The 21,075-nt window shown below is 46.2% G+C and overlaps 1 protein-coding gene and 1 long non-coding RNA gene across 2 annotated transcripts in view; one reads left to right on the top strand and one right to left on the bottom strand.

Moving 5' to 3' along the window:
* Positions 1 to 21,075, bottom strand: part of cacna2d3a (calcium channel, voltage-dependent, alpha 2/delta subunit 3a) — a 487,702-nt gene that overhangs the window by 311,632 nt on the left and 154,995 nt on the right. The window contains exon 4 of the mRNA XM_052094087.1: positions 20,907 to 20,966. Within this exon, the coding sequence (XP_051950047.1) occupies positions 20,907 to 20,966 (60 nt within the window). The remainder of the gene's footprint in view (positions 1 to 20,906; positions 20,967 to 21,075) is intronic.
* LOC127620842 (uncharacterized) overlaps positions 1 to 21,075 on the top strand; it is a 94,850-nt gene that overhangs the window by 30,580 nt on the left and 43,195 nt on the right. The window lies entirely within an intron of this gene.

Raw genomic sequence — 21,075 nt, 5'->3', positions numbered from 1 at the left:
TTTTTCTCCTGCCTATCTATTCCTAACATTAATTGTGTTCTATTTTATTCTGCTGTTCGGCTCTGTCGTAGTGTGTACTTCCAGTTCACAGTAAGACAGAGCCTACAAGAGCCATCAAGGAAAACTGAATAAAGAGACAAACAAGCAGCCCGCATCCTCAGATAACCCTTGTGGGCTGCCGCCTTGTCAAAGTCTTTATTTAGACCTGCACTGACCCGCAAAATTCGGCCCACTAACTGTCTAACTGTCTAACTGTCAACCCCAGTTAGTCAAAATTACGGCTTATAATAGCCACCTCATTGTAGCTCGCTAACCCTACGCGTACTTGCATTGGCCTCTTTGTGTGTGCTGTTCTGTTCTCTCGCCTACAGTAAGCCAGTATGTCCCGTTCGTCCAGTCCCGCAGCCCACTGGGATCACCTTGAGGCCTGGTTGAGCGCAATGACGGACACCGTCCTACCCAAGGACGCCAGGGACCTACAGCCCCTAGGTCGAGAGCAACTGGATGCTGAATTGGACAGCCTAATGGCCCACGACCCAACACAGAGCTACAACCACAAAGAATGGACCAAGATCATCGGAAGTCTTGCCCACAATCTCGTCGCCCAGGCACGGATAAATGAGAAAAGCAACCTCGACCTGGAGCAGGAGGCCGCAGCACTAAAACTCCAAGCTGAGGAGGCCCGTAGGAACCAAGCAAAAACTCAGAGTCAACTAGATCAGCTACGCCTCAAGACCGAGGAACAACGAAAGGAAGAGGATGAAACGGACCCAGAACAGGAAAAGGAAGTAGAAAGACTTCAAAATGCCCTGGAAAAACTTCTCCGAGACACAGACCAAAGAGAACAATCGGAGAGAAAAGCCAGAGAGGAACTCGACGAAAAGTTGCAACAAGCCGAGTCTCTCCTTGCAAGAGCAGAGACTGCACTAAAGGACAGAGATGCTAAAGCCAAAGCCTGTGAAAAGCACCTGAACATGGCCCGAGCTGAAATCCATGAACTTATTCAGTACAGAGACCATCTCCGATATGAACTTGACACTGTTCATAGAGAACTAAAACATTCTTATAGACTGCAAAGTGAACAGAAAAGGGAAACGCACATCACGGAGGTTCCCCTGACCAGTGGGCCCAATCTTTTCAGCCAAGAACTCAGAGCTGACAAGGGGGGTGAAAGCCCACCGTTCAACATGTCACCAGCCAGCCTCCAAGAACCCCGTCAGCAACAAAACGGTGGGAGCCCGCACACCAAAGCCTGGTCACTGACCAGGGCATGGCTCCCAAAGAACTTGACAAGCTGGCCAGAAACATCCCCACTTTCACCCCAAATCCTGCAGGAGGCCACGACGTGCACGCCTACCTGCAAGACATAGACTTTCACTTGCACACTGTTCCCAACGTAACCATGCGGGACAGAGTGTACCTGCTAAGAATTACGTCTAGTCGCGACGTGCGCAGTTTCCTGGATCGACAACCAGAGACTGTTAAATCAGACTACCTACAGCTACGGCAGGCCTTCATCAGAGAATTCTCTGATCCAGAGTCAGAACAAGGACTCATCGCCGCTATGGACCTCAAACAGGCCCGACTGGAAACTCCACAGGCCTACTACAGCCGCATCCGACGAGCCTACTTCGGAGCACGAAACGAACCTGGCATGGAAGAAGATTTCAACTTCAAAACTCTTTTCCTCCGAAACCTGCATCCCACAGTGAGCCATCACTTAGGGGTCCTGGCCTGCCCTCGTAGCATGACTACCCAACAGCTGCGAGACTTAGCCCATAAAGCTTTCACCAAGCAGAAGATTGCTTCTGAAAAGACTGTAAAAAATCCAACCATTTGCCCTGTCACTGATCAGCGCTCAGAGCTGGCACTAGAGGGCGCCCAACAGCACCACAGTAACAGACCTTTTTACCACGAGTCAAGACCGTTACATGACAGAAGAGGGCAGCACAACCGTGATGGTGCCCGTCCTAAGCACCAAAGCGGGCGCTCTGAAAGATTCTACGACGGCCCACGGCCACCCCACAACCAAAAGGGTGGAGCCACGTGGGAAGCCAACCGACGGCCCAGACAGAACCGAACCCCGTCGACGAGAACGTCAAGCCCAGACAGCCCGCAGCGGAACACCTCGCGGCATGCCTCAGGCAAGTCCAAGTCCGAGCCTACCCCAAAGAAAAACAGTGAGGCCACGTCAGAGGCAGCAGAGCTCTTGAAAATCCTGAAAGAGCTTCTCCATAAGAAACCTCACAAGGAAGACAAAGTGGACAGGTCGGACTCCTCATGACTAAGTGTAATGCCTGAAACCAACACCCTTCCTGACTTCCCTCCTACTGAACCAAGCACCCAGAGCACCGTTCTTCAGACACGGACTACCGAACCAGCTATCACATCACCAAGTGACAGCGACACCCACTCAGTGCAGTTGACAACCACACATCCTGCAGCGGACAACACAATTCTTCACACCAGTGACCAAGCCCCGAAGATACCAGAAAGTGCTGTTTTGGTTGTGTGTCTCTGCACCGAGTCACCCGAGACCGACCCTAACTGCTTATCGATCACCACACAAGCCCCAACACCAAAACTCCTGGGGAATCTGATCGAAAAGGGGGTAGCACGAAAACTCTATCTCGCCATCACTGCGGAACATGAGGTGAGACTCGAAGCCCTGGTAGACACTGGAGCAGACCTCACTTTGATATCAGCTGAACTTTTTGAAAGACTCAAATTTGAAGCTAAGAAGCAAAATCGAACTCTAAAATCTCAAAATTGTGTGCTAAATGTACAGTCATACAGCCAAAATGACGTCCGGCTTGAACAGATAGCTCCCATTCACTTGACCATTGGCCCTATGAGTGTGGTACACCCTGTGTACATCTCACCAATGAACACATATCCCCTCCTTATCGGAAAAGATCTACTAGACCGCTTCGAGCCCCTGCTGGACTTCAGACAGCTGAAGATGTGGGCTCAAGTGCGAGAACCTCTCCCCCCCTTCAGCCACCCCGATCACCTGAACCAGACTGTCAGGTCACAAAGGTCACGGGAACTCTCACGGCCAGCCACAGTGACACAGCATCAGCACCCGAGCGACATTCAAGTTCGCTACTCTGCACATTTCAACTCACCCAGGACTTTGACTCCTTCTGCCCCAAGGTTACAGCTGACCTGCACTTGAATGGTGTAACTGCCACTGACATCATACTAGCACTATGGGCAGACAACTCAGCCATCAGCCTCTCCCTATACAATGCTCTCATTGAAGACACACCAGACCTTCCATCTGTCAGCAAGCGCACCCGTTTTCCTTTGAACTCATGCCCATCAACAATGGTGACTGCCAAAAGGATCTGCGCCTCGAACTTGAAGTGGAACCACCGATGTCTGACTCACTACTTCTTGGTCCTTCCAGACCTGCCCCATGATGTCTACATTGGAGCAGACATTCTTGATTCGCCTCAACGCTCATGTAGACATTATTAATGAGGTCTTATGGGCCCCACGGACTTTACAGCCTCCTGTGATTCCAACCAACACTGCTAACCTCCGGTCAGGCCAGACCATTCCAGAGGTCTGCACCTTGGTCAGCGAACAGGAAACTGTAGTACCAGCATACACCAAAGGGGTCGCTGTTCGGCTCAACATGCGCTGTGGTCAAACCCTAAACCACACGCTGGGTTTCTTTCAACCTTCACCCGAATGCGTTGAACTTGGACTCACGCTGGAAGCCACACCCCTCACTGAAGTGTCATCCCGTGCTGTTTACATCCTCTTCAACAACTGCATGGCAATGGACATCACAATTCCAAAAGCCTACCGGGCAGGATGGCTAGTGAGCCACGACTTTCATGACTTTGAACTAACATTACCAATCATTGGACCCATCCCAGCTTCAATGATACCCGAAGTGCACACAGACAACACCGTCTTCACAACCCCCTTCAAAATCATCTCCATAACTTCAGTCATGCCAGTGGACAAAGACCAGGTATGCAGAACAGAACTGACAAAGGACCAACACCTTGCAGTATACACAGTCTCCAAACAGCCTACCTGTGAGATTGACGACACTGCCGCACCTCTGCCTACCAACACGACAGACCACACACCGACAGAGGAGCCATACCCAGGATTTGAGTCTCAAGTTCAGCAAATTCTAAAAGACGCTGACGCAATTAACAACGATGCAGATCGACAAGAACTCAGACGAGTCCTTTACAAGTTCAAAGCATCATTTGCCAAAGACTCTTTAGATTGTGGTCTCACCGAGCTCCACACCGTGCGCATCCCAACGCACCCTAATGCTCCTCCCACGTTTGTCAGGCAGTACAAGATCCCCATCGCGTCACACGAACCGGTGCAAGAGATCATTGACTCCATGCTTGAAAAAGGTGTCATCCGTCCATGCAACAGCACCTATTCTGCCCCCATCTGGCCCGTCCTCAAACCAAACGGCAAGTGGCGACCCACCATTGACTACAGGAAACTGAATCAACAGGTGCCACTGTCACGATGGCCAATGACTCAGCTGGAGCAGGAAATACCCAGAATCAGAGGAGCCACCATCTTCTCTACACTCGATGTGGCCTCTGGATTCTGGACCATACCAGTGCATCCAGAAGATCAGCACAAGCTAGCTTTCACTTTCGGAAACAGACAATTCACTTTCACAAGGTGTCCGTTTGGCTATGCCAACTCACCTGCTGAGTTCAACATCTTCCTGAACAAAGCATGCCCAGATGCAAGAACAAGAGGCAATCTTATCTACGTAGATGATGTTCTCATGAAGAGCACAACAGTGGCTGACCACATGAAAGAAATAGACTATGTTTTGAACCAATTGTCCACTGCTGGCGCCAAGATCGCCCTCCACAAAGGACAGTGGTGCCAAACCAAGGTCAACTACGTGGGCCTACTCATAGGATCACAGGGCATCGAACCACAGTCCAGCCGTATTCAAGCCGTTCAAAACATCAAGCCACCCACCAACATCTCAGAGCTGCGAAGTTTCCTAGGGGTGTGCAATTACTCGCGGCAGTTCATCGAGAGCTACTCAGACATTGCAAAACCTCTAACTGCCCTTCTGAAAAAAGACTGCCCATTTGTATGGACAGAGGTCCAAAAACAGGCCATGGACGAGCTAAAACGACACCTCTGCACCGCTCCGTGCCTGGCTTACCCGGACCCACAAAAAGAGTTCTACTTAGAAGCTGGATTCTCCAGCCACTGTCTCAGTGCTGGCCTGTACCAACGGCATGACCAAGACAAGAGAGTAATCGCATATGCCAGCAAGACACTTCTTCCACCCAGAGTAAATTCTCAGACTGTGAAAAAGCTCTGCTCTGCACTGTATGGGCCATCCAGAGATTCTCCAACTACATTGGAGCCCAAAAGGTTATCATAGAGACTTGCCACCAGCCTGTGATGTTTCTCAACAGCCAGCGTATCCGAGATGGCGTGGTCACCAATTCACGCATAGCCACGTGGTTAATGGCCCTCCAAGGGCGCAATGTTGAGGCACGATATGCCCAGAATCATAAGTCGGCGCTAGGCAATGGCCTGGCTGCCTGCCAGAACTGCTCTGATAACACACCAGCTGCAACGATGGATATGGAAGAACCCCAACAACAACAACTAACCTGTCACAGGTTCTTTGAAGAAAATGCGTGCCAAGGTATGCCCACAGCCTACGTCGATGGATGCTCCTACAACCAAGAGGGCATTCGTCAAGCAGGAGCAGGTGTATTATGGGTAAATGACCTGCCGTGCCCACCACAACACTTCAAGCTGGGCCCGCAGTCATCACAGTATCGCGGAGGTTGCAGCCATTCTCATAACTCTGCAAATCGCATCGACCCATAACATCAAAGAACTCCTAATCTGCACAGACTCAAACTACGCCAGACTCAGTTTCACATGCCACCTTCCAAACTGGAAACAAAATGGCTTTAAAACTTCGAACGGCAAGCCTATCAAACACCAACACCTGTTCCAAGAATGTGATGACATCACAAGAAATCACAACATGATTGTCTACTGGAAGAAGGTGAAAGGACACTCAAGGCAACCAGGCCTTGACAAAGACTTGAACGACCAAACCGATGCACTTGCCAAGACTGGCGCACTGCACGGTACTCTATGGTCACCTCCAACCCTCCCACCCACCGTGAACGTTGCAGTGATAACCCGAAGCAAACAAACTTTTCCTGCAACAGTGCCAACCTCACAGCCTCTAACGCTGACTCCGCAGATGTCAAACAACGACATAGCGGACATGCAAGCCTCTGACACATCCATAAAGACTTTCCTGAACCACCTCTCTGACCCCACCAACCACCCTCTAGCGCCGTCTGACCTCACTGACGACCCGTGCCTCAGACGACTGCATGACATAAAGCACATGCTGCGTGTGATCAACAACATTTTGTGGTATGCACCTGATGACATCACAGCGCCAAGGCTCGTGGTGCCACAGTGCCTAAGGGGGGTCATGCTGAGTTATGCCCACGACGCACCATGTGCCGGGCACCACGGCGCCAGAGCCACTTATGAGACACTGAAACAAGTGGCATACTGGCCCCGCATGCAGGAACATGTGACAGAATATGTCAGAGAATGCCTGGTTTGCTGCCAGTTTCAACCGGCAAACCCAAACCACAGAGCTCCACTGCAACACAGGAGAGTCACATTCCCATGGTCAGACCTCCAAATCGACTGGGTAGGACCTCTGCCCAGGTCGACGAGGGGCAACAAATACTTCCTCACAGTCGTGTGCCAGTTCACAAAGTGGGTAGAGTGTCTTCCAGCACCCAACGACACTGCCCAGACCACGGCATACCTCCTGATGAACCACATCTTCTCCAGGTTCGGACTGCCCCTGAGAGTCAACTCAGACAGAGGCACTCACTTTACGGCTGAGATTATGCAACAGATCTGGAGACTCCTGGGAGTCCAAGCTCAACTACACGTCAGTCATCATCCAATCTCATCTGGCCAAGTGGAACGATCGAACCGAACCGTGGTCAGTATGTTGAAGAAGTATGTGTCTGCCAATCAGAAGGACTGGGATGTAAAACTCCCGCTGGTGCTAATGGCTCTCAGAGCCACCCCACAGAACTCGACTCACGTGTCTCCCTTCGAACTAATGACTGGGCGGCAGATGACACTGCCACTGCATCTGCTGTATCAGCCAGGAGACTCCAGCCTCGTCACAGCCTGCACCACTCACCAGTACCTCGACGAGCTACACCGGCACCTGAAAGCAACATTTGCTTTTGCACAGCAACAGCTTCAAAAGAGTGCCGAAGGACAGAAAGCATACTATGATCAAAAAGCATCGCGCCAAGAACTGGACGTGGGCGACAGGGTCTGGTATTATAACTTCATTCAGTCATCCCGCACAGCCTCCCATCGGCTGTCAAAGAAACTACTGCCCCACTGGACAGGACCCCATGAGATCATTGACAAACTCTCCCCGGTGGCGTACGGATCCAACTAAACCGGAGACAGAAAGAGCCGGTTCTCAAATGGGTCCACCGTAATCAAATAAAACGACATATGGCTGACAGGGAAAAGCGGGGAGGGGCCAATGCAAACTAACCTGATTTCCATCCTAGGAGTCGAAAGACCGTCCTGCACTACCAAGGACGACCCTCGCTGACCCCCTTGTCTCTATCCCTTTTTGCCCTTACTAGGATGCTGCTGTGGTTCGCCATCCTGTGCCTCCAGTCAACCAGAAGTCAACCGCAGCCGGACATCATCTCACCCGGTCCGGCATCAGGCATCGTCCTGAGGGAACAACCGGGACTCCTGATCACCAACTGCCGGACCCACACCCAGAAAGTGTACGTTCGACTCGACCCCCGCAACGTCTACCGGGCCCACTACCCCCGCGCGGTAGCCCAATACAGCTGGGCAGGTGCCCGATGGACCGAGGACTCCCTCGCTCACGCTGAGGCCGATGTCACGCACATGCTCAACCAACTTGAGAAAATGACTGTCACACAAGCGGAGTTAGGTGGACACAACCACCGCTCCAAACGGTTCCTGGGAGCTTTGCTCGGAGCTGCCGCTGCCGTCGGAACTCTGTTTAACATTGGTATGTCTAGTGTCAACGCAGTGAACCTAGCCATCGTGAGGCGGCATGTGGCCGAAATTCAAACTGAGATACCCCAGCTAAAAGAGCAACTCACCACACAAAGTGCATCCCTGCAGACCATCGGCAAGACCTTGAGAGGAACTGTGGTAATTCTTAACACTCACAGCGTTCTGCTGAACCAGACAGTGAGCTCCATGAAACAGCTGTTCAACGTCTTCCAGAATGACTTCGCTCAAACGCAGCTGGTCACAGCCCTGATGACAGACATGCTGCGGGAGGTGAGCTCCTCCATTGACAGCCTAGCCATGGGTAGAATTCCACCGTACCTGATACCCTTAAGCCTTGTACAAACCGTGCTGGCTTCCGCCATCACCACAACGACTGACCCGTTACAACTACACCTTGCCTACTCTCTGGGTAGCGCCATCCCACTCTACGTCGACCCCGAGCAGAGGGAAGTGGGTTTTCTCCTGAACCTACCCATCATAGAGTCAAGCCAAATCTACCGACTCAAGGACATTGTCAACATCGGGTTTTGGAAAAGTAACACACACATAAAGATCCACACCCCAGACGTGGTGGCCTACCACGACAGCGACCCACGGCTGTACCTGGCCCCAAATCTGCACATGTGCACGTTGACCAAAGACATTCACTACCTCTGCCCCAGCAAACCCTTCCTCAGAGACAACACTGACGGAATCTGCGGGCTGCAACACCTGGGCAGCGATACCCGCTGCCCCGCCGATGCCAAGCCTCGCACTCAAGTCACCGAGACACAAGCCGAGATCGTAGGCGACAGGTGGCTCGTTAACACTCCTGTGCGCGCAGCGACACTCACCTACGACCAGCATGACACCGCCACCCGTCTCACCTTGCCCAACCAGAGCATGTGGATTCAAGTCCCGAAAGGTGCCATCCTCCACCTCGATGACCTGGCACTATACCATCTCCCAGGTGAAGAGTACGAAACAGAACTGGAAATCCCATCTTTTTTCCAGAATCAAAACCTCACCCTAGATCCAGAACTGGAACTATGGATCGAAAGAGAGGGCTCCCAGTTAATCGACATTGCTCCGATCGACACAGCCCTCCAAGCCTTGTCTCGAATGCCCATCTTGACCACCTCACCGGTTGTCCGAGCCTGGACCGCAGCGGACACTGCGCTGTGCATCTCTGTGGGAATCAGCCACCTCCTGACACTAGGCCTGGCCTTCATCCTGTCCAGGAGACTCAACGAGATGCAAACATCCACAGCCAAGCTCACGAAAGCCATGTCCGTAGGTTTCCGACGGAACCCCCGGAAAGAGGGGACCACAACAGAGACCACTCTGAACCTCATCGAATTGAGCCCTCCGTCTGAATAACCACCTACTACAACACCCTCCTGATTCACCTGCCATCCGCCATTGTGATGGTTGTCATCCGATGATGTCTCCAACAGGGACGTCACCTGACGAAAAAGGGGGACTGTAGCGTCTGGAGGAATCAATGAATGGAGAATCATGGACTCGGCTATTTTGGAGACAAAAGGACCTCTGTAAGATCACGGAAATGGTCTGTGTTAGTACGAGGAACTGTTGTCAGAGAGACAATCCAACTATTGACAGAGGATCCTCGTGATGCCCCCCCCCACACACATGTGACATCCTCGTGTTACCATGTGAGGAAAAACCATGTGGAACTTTGAATTAGAAATGTGTGTGTCTTTCCCATAAAGCCTAAAAGGGCTTATTTTTAATGAAAAGTGTTTTAATCCCTGTGTGCTGTGCATTTTGGTGTTAGATCAAAACTAGTAGAATGGTTTAACATGTGTGTAGTTTTAAACCCTGAGGTTTCATATTTAACAGCCCAAGGGTGTATATTCCTTTTAAGTGATACCAAACACATTTTTCTTGGTATCAAATTAAACCTTACGATGTGTCCTAACGGAATATACATATAAGATAACCTTAGAACTGTGTTCTGTTAGTTTTTTATCATCTTTTGAGTTGTTCAAAGCTGAAGGTCTGACTAAATCATTAAGTATGCAAATGAGCTTTGACCAGACAAAGGGAGCAAATTCGCGCCCAAAACGGAGGGGCCTCATTGGGTCACTTCTCACACAGGAGGCGTGACCTCCCTACTTTAAAGGTCAGATCCAGCATTGACTCGCTCTCTCTTCTTGCTCATCTCTTCTTCGAACTCTCTTGCCGCGCTCTTCAACCCAACTCCCAACTTCACTTCTTCTCCCGATCTTCTCCTAGGAACTCCTTGGAACACTCGTCAACTATTCAACTCCACGCTCTGGAAACACCGCACCGAAGTCCTCTGTCTCAAGAACGCCACGAGGACACGCAGTCTCGCTCAAGCAACACAAAAAGGTCTAGTGTGCAAGTATGATTTCACCTGAAATTCCAACGCGTTAAAGTGTGTAATTCCAGTTGCTGGCTCTTAAACGGTTAATTGTTGTAATAAGTTTGCCATACCTCCAATAATTCTTCACTTTCCCTTACTGCATTTATTTCGTTTATTTTATGCTTATTCTGTGTTATATGTATGTTTGTCAATTGCACTGATATATCATAGTGCCTTGTATTAAACTCAATTATATGCGTAGTTGTCTGTGTGTGTTGGTTACAAAACAAAGCCTCTTTAATGTGCGATTTTAAGCTACGAGCTGATATTATCAAAGTTAACGTGCTTTTGATGAGTAGGCTTATAACTAGGAATAACCCCTCTGGAGAATTGATCAAAGTACCGAATAAAGTGGTTCGGCGGACGAACTGACTGGTTTACGGGGTTATTAAAATTAATATAGCCTGTCTGCATAGAATATATATTCCTAATTAAATATAATTCGTTGTGTTTAATTATCTATATATTTTTGAAGCAGACTCTTGGACTATATAAGCCTTCCTTTAAGGTTTAAGGCGTTTTTAATATGTAGTGGTGTCCGGGTCACCCGTACGATTAATCATTGATTTCGATCAGTAATATTAATTGTACATTCCCCAAACCTGACCTGTGCACACGCTACATAGGAAAAAAAACAGACCCGAGTATCACAAAACCGTTAATGTCCTCAAAAAGCCACATACCTCAATTCAGTGGACATGTAAAGGGAACCGTGGTTAACGAAAATGTACAGCTGAAATTCGGCTGGTTGTGATGACTTATGGAAGTCCTGCTGAGAAGGCCTTTTATATGTTAATGACTGGCAATTGTGAGTGAAAAGTTTTAGGTGCTTCAAACTTACTGTGTTTTCAGAGTACAGGGGAAGGCAAATAAATTTGACTTATTGTCTGATACAGCAAACTAAATTAATGTGCAGATAAACATGCTAAAATAAACACCCTGGAATAAAAAACTGCCAACCAAAGAGTGGTGGTATTTAACTCAATAATTTCATTTTACCTGATATTTTTGATAGATATTACAGAGAAAAAAAAAAAGATTTGCATTAGGTGTCACCTCAGTCAGCGAGTAAGATTCAAGTTTTTGATGAGTTCCTTTTTTGCTTATTTATAAAAACTCATAATCTTAGTCCTACTCCTAGTGTTTTGACACCTAAGTCAAAGCTAAAGTCTATTCTTAAGAGCATTTTTGAGTATTATACATAAAGCCCAAAGTCTTAAAGTCCCTGTGAAATCAAAATGAAAGTTTTTATTTATATTTATTCCCTTTAAGGTCATCAATATGTTAGTCTACTTCCAAATGCTGACAAAATTTGTTTTCAGAAGATATACAGGTGAAACTCGAAAAATTAGAATATCGTGCAAAAGTTCATTAATTTCAGTAATTCAACTTAAAAGGTGAAACTAATATATTATATAGACTCATTACAAGCAAAGTAAGATATTTCAAGCCTTTATTTGATATAATTTTGATGATTATGGCTTACAGCTTATGAAAATTCAGAATCTCAGAAAATTAGAATATTACATGAAATCAATAAAAAAAAGGATTTTAAATACAGAAATGTCGGCCCTCTGAAAAGTATAATCATGCATATGTACTCAGTACTTGGTTTGGGCCCCTTTTGCATTAATAACTGCCTCAGTGTTGGGCATGGATGCTATAAGCCTGTGGCACTGCTGAGGTGTTATGGAAGACCAAGATGCTTCAATAGCGGCCTTCAGCTCTTCTGCATTGTTTGGTCTCGTGTCTCTCATCTTTCTCTTGGCAATGCCCCATAGATTCTCTATGGGGTTCAGGTCAGCCGAGTTTGCTGGCCAATCAAGCACAGTAATACCATGGTCATTGAACCAGGTTTTGGTACTTTTGGCAGTGTGGGCAGGTGCCAAGTCCTGCTGGAAAATGAAGTCAGCATCTCCATAAAGCTTGTCTGCTGAAGGAAGCATGAAGTGCTCTAAAATGTCCCGGTAGACGGCTGCGTTGACTCTGGACTTAATAAAGCACAGTGGACCAACACCAGCCGATGACATGGCTCCCCAAACCAACACAGACTGTGGAAATTTCACACTGGACTTCAAGCATCTTGGATTGTGTGCCTCTCCATTCTTCCTCCAGACTCTGGGACCTTGGTTTCCAAATGAGATGCAAAATTTGCTCTCATCAGAAAAGAGGACTTTGGACCACTGAGCAACAGACCAGTTCTTTTTTCTTTAGCCCAGGTAAGACGTTTGACATTTGAAGCCCATGTCCAGGACCCGTCTGTGTGTGGTGGCTCTTGATGCAGTAACTCCAGCCTCAGTCCACTCCTTGTGAAGCTCCTCCACACATTTGAATGGCCTTTTCCTGACAATCCTCTCCAGGCTACGGTCATCCCTGCTGCTTGTGCACCTTTTTCTTCCACACTTTTTCCTTCCACTTAACTTTCTATTAATGTGCTTTGATACAGCACTTTGAGAACATCCAACTTCTTTTGCAATTACCTTTTGAGGCTTTCCATCCTTGTGGAGGGTGTCAATGATGGTTTTCTGCACAACTGTCAGGTCAGCAGTCTTCCCCATGATTGTGAATTCAACTGAACCAGACTGAGAGACCATTTAAAGGCTCAGGAACCCTTTGCAGGTGTTTAGCTGATTAGAGTGTGACACTTTGAGCCTACAATACTGAACCTTTTCACAATATTCTAATTTTCTGAGATTCTGAATTTGGGGTTTTCATAAGCTGTAAGCCATAATCATCAAAATTATATCAAATAAAGGCTTGAAATATCTTACTTTGCTTGTAATGAGTCTATATAATATATTAGTTTCACCTTTTAAGTTGAATTACTGAAATTAATGAACTTTTGCACGATATTCAAATTTTTCGAGTTTCACCTGTACGTATGCATTTAAAATCAGCAGTCTCTCTCTTCCGGCTTGACAAACCGAGGCACAGACAAGATGATGCGAAGCGCCTGCGAAACTTTGTCCAATCAAATGTTTTCTTGAACAAGAACACTCCTCCCCCTATTGTGTCTGGCTGTTTCCTAACTGGTGCTGGTCATGCCTTCGCAGTGTATTTCGAAATGAGAAAATGCTGTTGGGTCAATTACAAACAGATTTTCTGATAAGAATCGCTTAAAAATTTGTTTTGACTTACCATTATCACCTTTCAGCATTCTGAAGCTCTCACAGTGGAGGGTAATTGTCTTCTAATGGAATAGGGCATAGGAATGAGGACTTCTCAATAAGACCCACTCGCTGAAGCTGGACGAAAGGAAACTCGCTGTAGTTTATTTATATTTTTCTGCAGACGGAGGTTTCTTGGATATACCACTCAAGTAAATGTGCTTTATTCTTTATGCTTAGTGTATTGTAAAACAAAACATGAACAAATTAGCTTCTACTCGTTTGTTTCACATTCAGATGTATTTGCACACTGGCCCGAGCCTTGTCCTAATGTAAACAAAATCCCCGCCCTACATTTTTCTCTCGTTCGATAAGCCGTTTCACTGGACACAAAACAGTAATAAAGTCTGTCCTAGCTTCCGTTTCATGGATGGAACATAAGACAAAAATTTCACTCTAAGAGTCCCCTGATTCATTTTTCTGTGGGATGGGATTTTTCCATTTTTAATCCTACTTTATGGTACTGACACTTTTCCTCAAAGCTGAAGTGTGTAACTTTGTCAGTGTTAATACTTTCTCCCACCCAAGCTTAAAATAGAGACAAATTTAAGGAAGCCATTTATAGATACATTTTCTCAAAAAGTGTAAACACCGTGTCTCTGTAGTGCTAATCAGTATAAATTGTGTCTGCCCTTCCAGCCCGACACAACAACATTGGTTCAATCAATCATGTGGGTTGGAAGCGGGACTATCTGTTTGTTCAATCAACCGCAGATGGGGTGTATTCAGAAGGCTGTTTGAAAACAATTTAAAAAATATTTAATTGTAATTCCATTCGATGGACTCTTCAGCTTTACACACACTTCACACTTCGGGAACTTTGGCAATCCTTTAAAACAGGGGTCACCAACCTTTTTGATACTGAGAGCTACTTACGAAGGGCTACCAGTTTGATACACTCTTCTGAAATAACAAATTTGCTTAGTTTGCCTTATACATTATTAATAATGTAAAGACTCTGATCACGTTAATGATTTCTCACAATAATTACCAACAATGACAAGGTGGGAAACAGATATCAATATTCAGCACTTTATTTCTATTTATCTCAGTAATTGTAAAATGTTCAGATGATCACTTACATTACATTTCTTAGGAAAAATGTCCCATTTTCACTAGCCACTGACAAACCTTTTAAACAAATCATGAACTATGTTGCACCATGTTTCAAAAAGTTATCAATTATGTACATTGTAATGTCTGTAATGTAGTGAAAAATCTTAAATATTTTTAAATAAATCTTGTCACATTTTGAACTAATGACCAAATCTGCTGTATTTCTAATAAAATAATAACTGTTACATGTCATGAACACACATTTTAAATTGAACAATTCTTCAATATTTTAATTAAACTTTGCCATGGCACTGACATGTTGCCACTGACATCTGGTATAATTTTCTTTGTTAGTGGGAAGACTGGCATTGCATGCTGTTTACCATTGTTTTGTAATCTGGTGTGTAACTTGACACTGCAACTGTCACTGGACGTCGGAGAGAGTGGCGATTACATCGCTTCCATATTTCTCGTCTTTAAGTACAGTGTTAGCAATTATCATCATTGCTTCTTTGACAACTTCTCTGTCTGAAAATGCCTTCTTCTTCTTGATCAGGAAAGAAGGTTGCTTTTTGTGACTTTTTCGCCGGCCTTGTGAAAAAAGCTTGTTGCTTACCCAAAGCTGTCTTTAGCTCAAGGGCTTTTTCTGCCCGTAGTGCGCTTCCCGGTGGGTAGTTAGTAGTTTTTGTGATTCGTAGTAAAGTGTCTCTCCACATTGTGCCGCTTTGCCGTTGCCACAGTCGCTCCGCACATAAGACACATGCAGGTTTCTTTTACAGTCGTAAAAAAGAACTCCCAACTCCCATTCGTTGTGAAAGTGATACGTTTTCTTTCTTTTTTCTGCCATGTTTTTGGGGTAAGAAACTACGTTCAGCGCCAATCTTCGCTGCGCCCTCTAGCTTAGCCTACTCTCCACGAGCACTGTATTGTCACACGCACAATACTGACCGAACTGGAGTACGTCAGAGTTCACCTAAACTTATCTAAACTTCATGTATAAGAAACATATTTTTAAGATATTTTCATTTTTTAAATCTATATAAATGCAAGTGTGATTAAAAAAAAATGAATAGCAACAGAATAAAATAAAATTTTATACGCAGCTGAGTTGTGCTATTTTTAGAACAGGCCTGCGGGCGACTCATGTGGTATTTGGGGGCGACCTGGTGCCCGCGGGCACCGTGTTGGTGACCCCTGCTTTAAAACATACTATGATTTGGGATAGCTTGCACTAATTCTTATCTCACATACTATTTAAAATGGAGAGTATGCAAATTGGAACACAGGAAAAAATTTATTAGAAGAAGTGTGAAGGAAAGCGCTGGTAAATTCCTACCCCACTGGCACGTTGCTAGTTAACAAATTGTTTCCATACATGTCTGCCTGTGAAAATGACTTGCGAATGATTGTCTCTCTGCTGCATGTAATTTTCCTGCAAGGATATTTCCTGTGAGGATTGGTGTGAGCTGCGGCAGACAGCGAGAGCTGGAACAGATTATAAAGCTAAGGCAGGGCTCTGTTATGACAAGATAAGAGCATGCTTGCCCGCTCCACTGCCAGCCAAAAACACAACAAATAACCAAAACCAGCACACACACACACACACACACACACACACCGACTGTGAGAAGGATTCACCCTTCAGCGGACTTCAGTGTTTATTTAATTTTTGCTCATAATGTTTGAATTTAGCATATCATTCATATGAGAGCAGGGAGTTTTGAGTCTAAAGCAGTAGCACTCGCTTCATATTCACGCTTCATCAAACCTCAGCAGAATCACATGTGTGAAGTCTATTGACACATCCAGAGCACATAGTTCACAATATTGCCTTTACACTGAAATACCCTATGAGATAGTTTATCTGTAAGATACCTTATTTGAACATTAAAGCATGCAGTTATCTAAAGCAAATTTTTACTTTAAAGCATAAAGAATGCATTGATAACTTTACAAATTTTAACAAAAATGATCTCTAATTTAATTAAATGGACACTCTTAAAGACCTCTTAAAGATTAAATCAACATTGTAGCATTGTGCTTTTTTGTGTTTTATCTTTAAGTTCATCTTCTGCAAGTGAGTGTAGTCCTAAAAGTTGAAAAAATTTTAAATGTACAATCTTTTAGATTGATAAGATAAATAATTTCCAGCTCAGGGGCATGTACATATTTTTGTTCAATAAATTGCTGTATAAAATGAGAATGTTCCTTCCTCTTAAAAGACTTGCATTTGAATAGCTGGGTTTGAGTTCAACTGCGCTTCGCCTTATACCTTGTGTACACTGCATAGTGACTCAAGCTCGTCTCCTTTGATGTTTTGAGTACTACTGCGACAGGCTGAGACGAGCTCCAGACACTACAACTGTTTTAAAATCTGCCTGATATCTAGACATCTTGTTGTCATATGTGTGCACTGTCCCGGCGAGCCAGAGATGACAATGAGCCATAGCAAATGGAATATACAGAGACCGCAAGAGGAGGGCAAGGTATTAGGAAATGGAACACAAAAAATCATTTTAATGTAATTGTCATGTCAAGATATGTTTTTGGTCATGTTTTGTTTTCTGGTCTTTTATTTTGAAAAGTTTTGTTCCTGTTTCCTAGTCATGTGATGTTCTGTTTTCCCTCCACGTTTAAGTGTCTTGTTCCCTTTACAAAAAGCTTCACTAGGATGCTGCGCTGAGAAAAGCATTTTGGGAACAATCCTACATTGTGACCAGCTGTGAATATTTTTGTAACATGTCAATGAACATTGACTGGAATTTATGCGAGCATTGCGGGTGCGAGCATTGCGATCTGCTTTCGGACGAAATGCTTCACGCTCGCTTCGCTTACTTCCGGGAGTCAGCGCCCACTCTCACATCGTGGGGCTCTCGCATATATCTGGCTGAGGAGCGAGAGACGGGTCCGTCCCTATAGCTCGCTCTCTCCCCAGATCCAGCTGATCCTTCTCGTAAGCTATTCGTTTCACGAGGGGGGCACTGAACCTCTGTACATTCCACGCATAATAATAAAGCGGCTGAGAAATTACTTGAGGTGGTTACTCGGGCTGTGGCCAGACTAGACTAGCCACGCGAACAAGAGACCCCCCCCCCCAAACGCTCCAAACTATAAGACAGATTTCTGTCTGGTGGCTAAACAAAATAAAAAAATAGGAAGGGAAGGGAAGGGAACGCTATATTAGTCCCTTCCTTTCTTTGATGACCTCCATGACGAGCTTTCTTGCTCATGGAGGAACCCATATACTTCCCGTGTCCTACACTTTAGTGGGGAGGGCTTATCAAGCAGCAGGTCAGGCTGGTGCTGCTCTGCACACAATGGCTGTATTACATGCTTACCAGGCTGACTTGCTGGAGGACCTGAGTGTGGGCACTGCGCTCGAAGAGCAAGCTTTTTCTGAGTTTCGTCGAGCCACAGATCTTTCTCTCTGCACGGCCAAGGTCTTGGCCGGTCTATGTCTGCCTTGGTCAGTGCGGAGAGGCACCTTTGGCTCAACCTATCGGGCATCGAGGACAAGGATAACGTTTTCCTCCTTGATACCCCGGTTTCACCTTCTGGTCTGTTTGGAGACACTATGAGTTCGGTTATCTCCAAGTTCCAGGAGGCGAAAAGCCACGAGGAAGCCTTCGGGCAGTTTTTTCCTCGCCGCACTCAGGGGGAGGCTCGAAAGCAAAGCGTGGCGAGTCGTGCTCCCCCTCGCGGTGACTGGGGACAGTCTCGTCGCCCTCAACAGCCCCCAAAGCAAGACCTCAGGACCCTATTTTCTAAAAGAAAGAAACCCTGATGGTTGATAGTTCTACTATAAAAACATACTTTAAATTTTAGAACTCAAACAAGAATCCCCAATGCAATAATAGCATTGAGCACCGACAGAGAATGGGGAACAGCCTCAGAGACCGTGAGCACAGGTAGTGACAGGGAAACAGCTTTCATGTCTGTGAGCACTGGCAGTGACAGGGGAATAGCTTCTGTGGCTGTGAAGATGACAAGGACTGGAGAACAGCCTCCATTGCTGTGAGGACCATTATGGACTGGGGAACAGCCTCCGTGGCTGTGAGAACAGGCAGTGACTGGGGAACAGCTTCCGTAGCTGTGAGGACTAACATGGACTGGGGAACAGCCTCCTAGCTGTAAGCACAGGTAGTGGACAGGGAATGACCTCTGTGGTCGTGGGCACTGGCAGGGACAGGTCAACAGCCGCTGTGGCTTTGAGCACAGGTAGTGCCTGGGGAACAGCTTCTGTGGCTGTGGCCACAGACAGTGACAGGTGAATGACCTCTGTGGTCGTGGGCACCAGCAGGGACAGGTCAACAGCCTCCATGGCTGTGGGCACAGACAATGACAGGGGAATGGCCTCATTGGCCATGGATGCTGTCAGCGACTGAGGAGCAGGCGCCTGGTCTCCTCCTCTGGGCAGTGATAGGTTCATCACACTGCAGTAGGGCCAAATCGAATACTTGGCAGAGCACCATGGCTAATGCTAAGAGCAATGCACAACAAGCATGTCCATTGTCCCACATGACGGTTCCCCAATCAGTGGCACTTCAGGTAAGGAGCAGGATGATGTAAGCCACCTTCATTCTCTCCAATGGGAAAGCAGAGGGCTGTGACACGAAGAACAAGGAACGTTGTGAAAGGAATTCGCCACAGGAACCACCCTCACCTGAATATGGGGCTGGAAGGGGAATACAGGCTTCTCAGCATCCAGAAACATAGGGAACCTCCAGAGCCAGTGAAGAGGCTTCCTGAGAGGGGCCAGCATCAGGAGATAGGCGGAGCTGTTGCACGGCAGAGGTGAGCTAGGCGAGCTGAAAAGCCATCATCTCCAGAGCACGATTAGATGCCGAGATTTGATTCTGCTGATGTCCCAGCAAAGCTCCCTGCTGAGAGAGACTGGAGTGAAGAGTGGATTCCTCCATTAGGTCCATGCTTTGCGAGACAAACTGACCCAAATGCAGAGGAACAGTTCAAAAGATTTATTTACAAAAATGTGAGAAGTCACAGATTAAGAATCCTCCATGGAATTTCAGCTGACATGCAGCAAACTGGAAAGCAATCACACACCCGACATGCGGGCAGAGACGAAGTATCCTCCGTGGAAGCTCAGCTGATATGCAGCAAACTGGAAGGCAACCACACACCTGACAAGCGGGTAACCAACAAATACATGAGACAGGACCAACTAGACAGAGAGAGTGAGGTTAGTTACTTCACATCAAACAACAATGTTCAAACACTCAGTCAACACTGAGCAACATTAAACAATCAACATTTAACAATCCAGCCAAGGGCATTACACATGAGGTGAATAAAATATGCATGAACAAACAAGGAGCAGGTGCCAGCTGCACCTGAAACACATGAGGAAGAAAACATCAACACGCTTGGAAAAGAACAAACGGAATGATGATGCCAGGTCCTCGTCAAGCAAAAACCCATACTGACAAGGTGACAGGAATGTGACATCAACAGGGAGAGCACACGGCAGTAGTTCGCACATGGCGGTAACACAAGACAGACCGGAGAAAATTATGCCACTGTCCCGTCAGACAGAAACTCAACCTGACCAGGTGACAGGATCGTGACAGCCTTGATCTCAAAAGCGTTATGCTTTGTAGTGCTTTATGCTTTACGCAGCATTAAAGGTGTTCTATGGCTGAAAGCAGTGGAAAATCGCATTGACAGTTGTTTGTTGCTGTGTAATATGCAGGATTGCAAAGATATCATCAGACCTATGCTTTCACCCAGAAAATGGCTTTTTAAGGCAGGTAGTGATTAACCTTCAACCTTTATATGAGCAGCAACATAGACTGACCCAGTAATGGCCATCTGTGTGATAACGGTAGAATTTTCCATTAAATTACAAACAAATGATAGAAATATAACCAAGTATATAGACTCGTACTGCTTTATACATTACTTGATTACTATGCGATTTATGGATACAAATATGTTAATGTTTGAAACTCAATTGTGTGTCTGCCTGAGTGGCAAAACAATTCACATGAATAAACATTAAAATAAAATTTAACATAGAACTGGTAGCATGTTTCCATTTAGGACCACATTAGCAAGTTATCAGAATATTTTCATTTGTAGGCTACACCTACAATTTCAACACTACAAAGTGACTGTAGATCATCACTGGTGAAGAGATGCAGTTATCATGGTAACGTTTGTAGTGTCACCTGTAGGTCAGGGTCCTCGTCATGATTGAGGTGGGCTTCCTCTGCTGCTTCCACCAGTCTCTGCAAGGGCAGACAGACAGATACAATATTTGTGGATTGTGTTTGGTGTCTCCCCAACATTCATTTAGTGCTGGTGTGTCATTATGGATTTCTCTCTATATTGCTATAT

Source organism: Xyrauchen texanus, chromosome 27 (assembly GCF_025860055.1).
Source record: "Xyrauchen texanus isolate HMW12.3.18 chromosome 27, RBS_HiC_50CHRs, whole genome shotgun sequence".
Classification (NCBI taxonomy): domain Eukaryota; kingdom Metazoa; phylum Chordata; class Actinopteri; order Cypriniformes; family Catostomidae; genus Xyrauchen; species Xyrauchen texanus.
The sequence above is the reverse complement of the archived record's forward strand: the minus strand, read 5'-3'. Positions and strand labels throughout refer to the sequence as shown.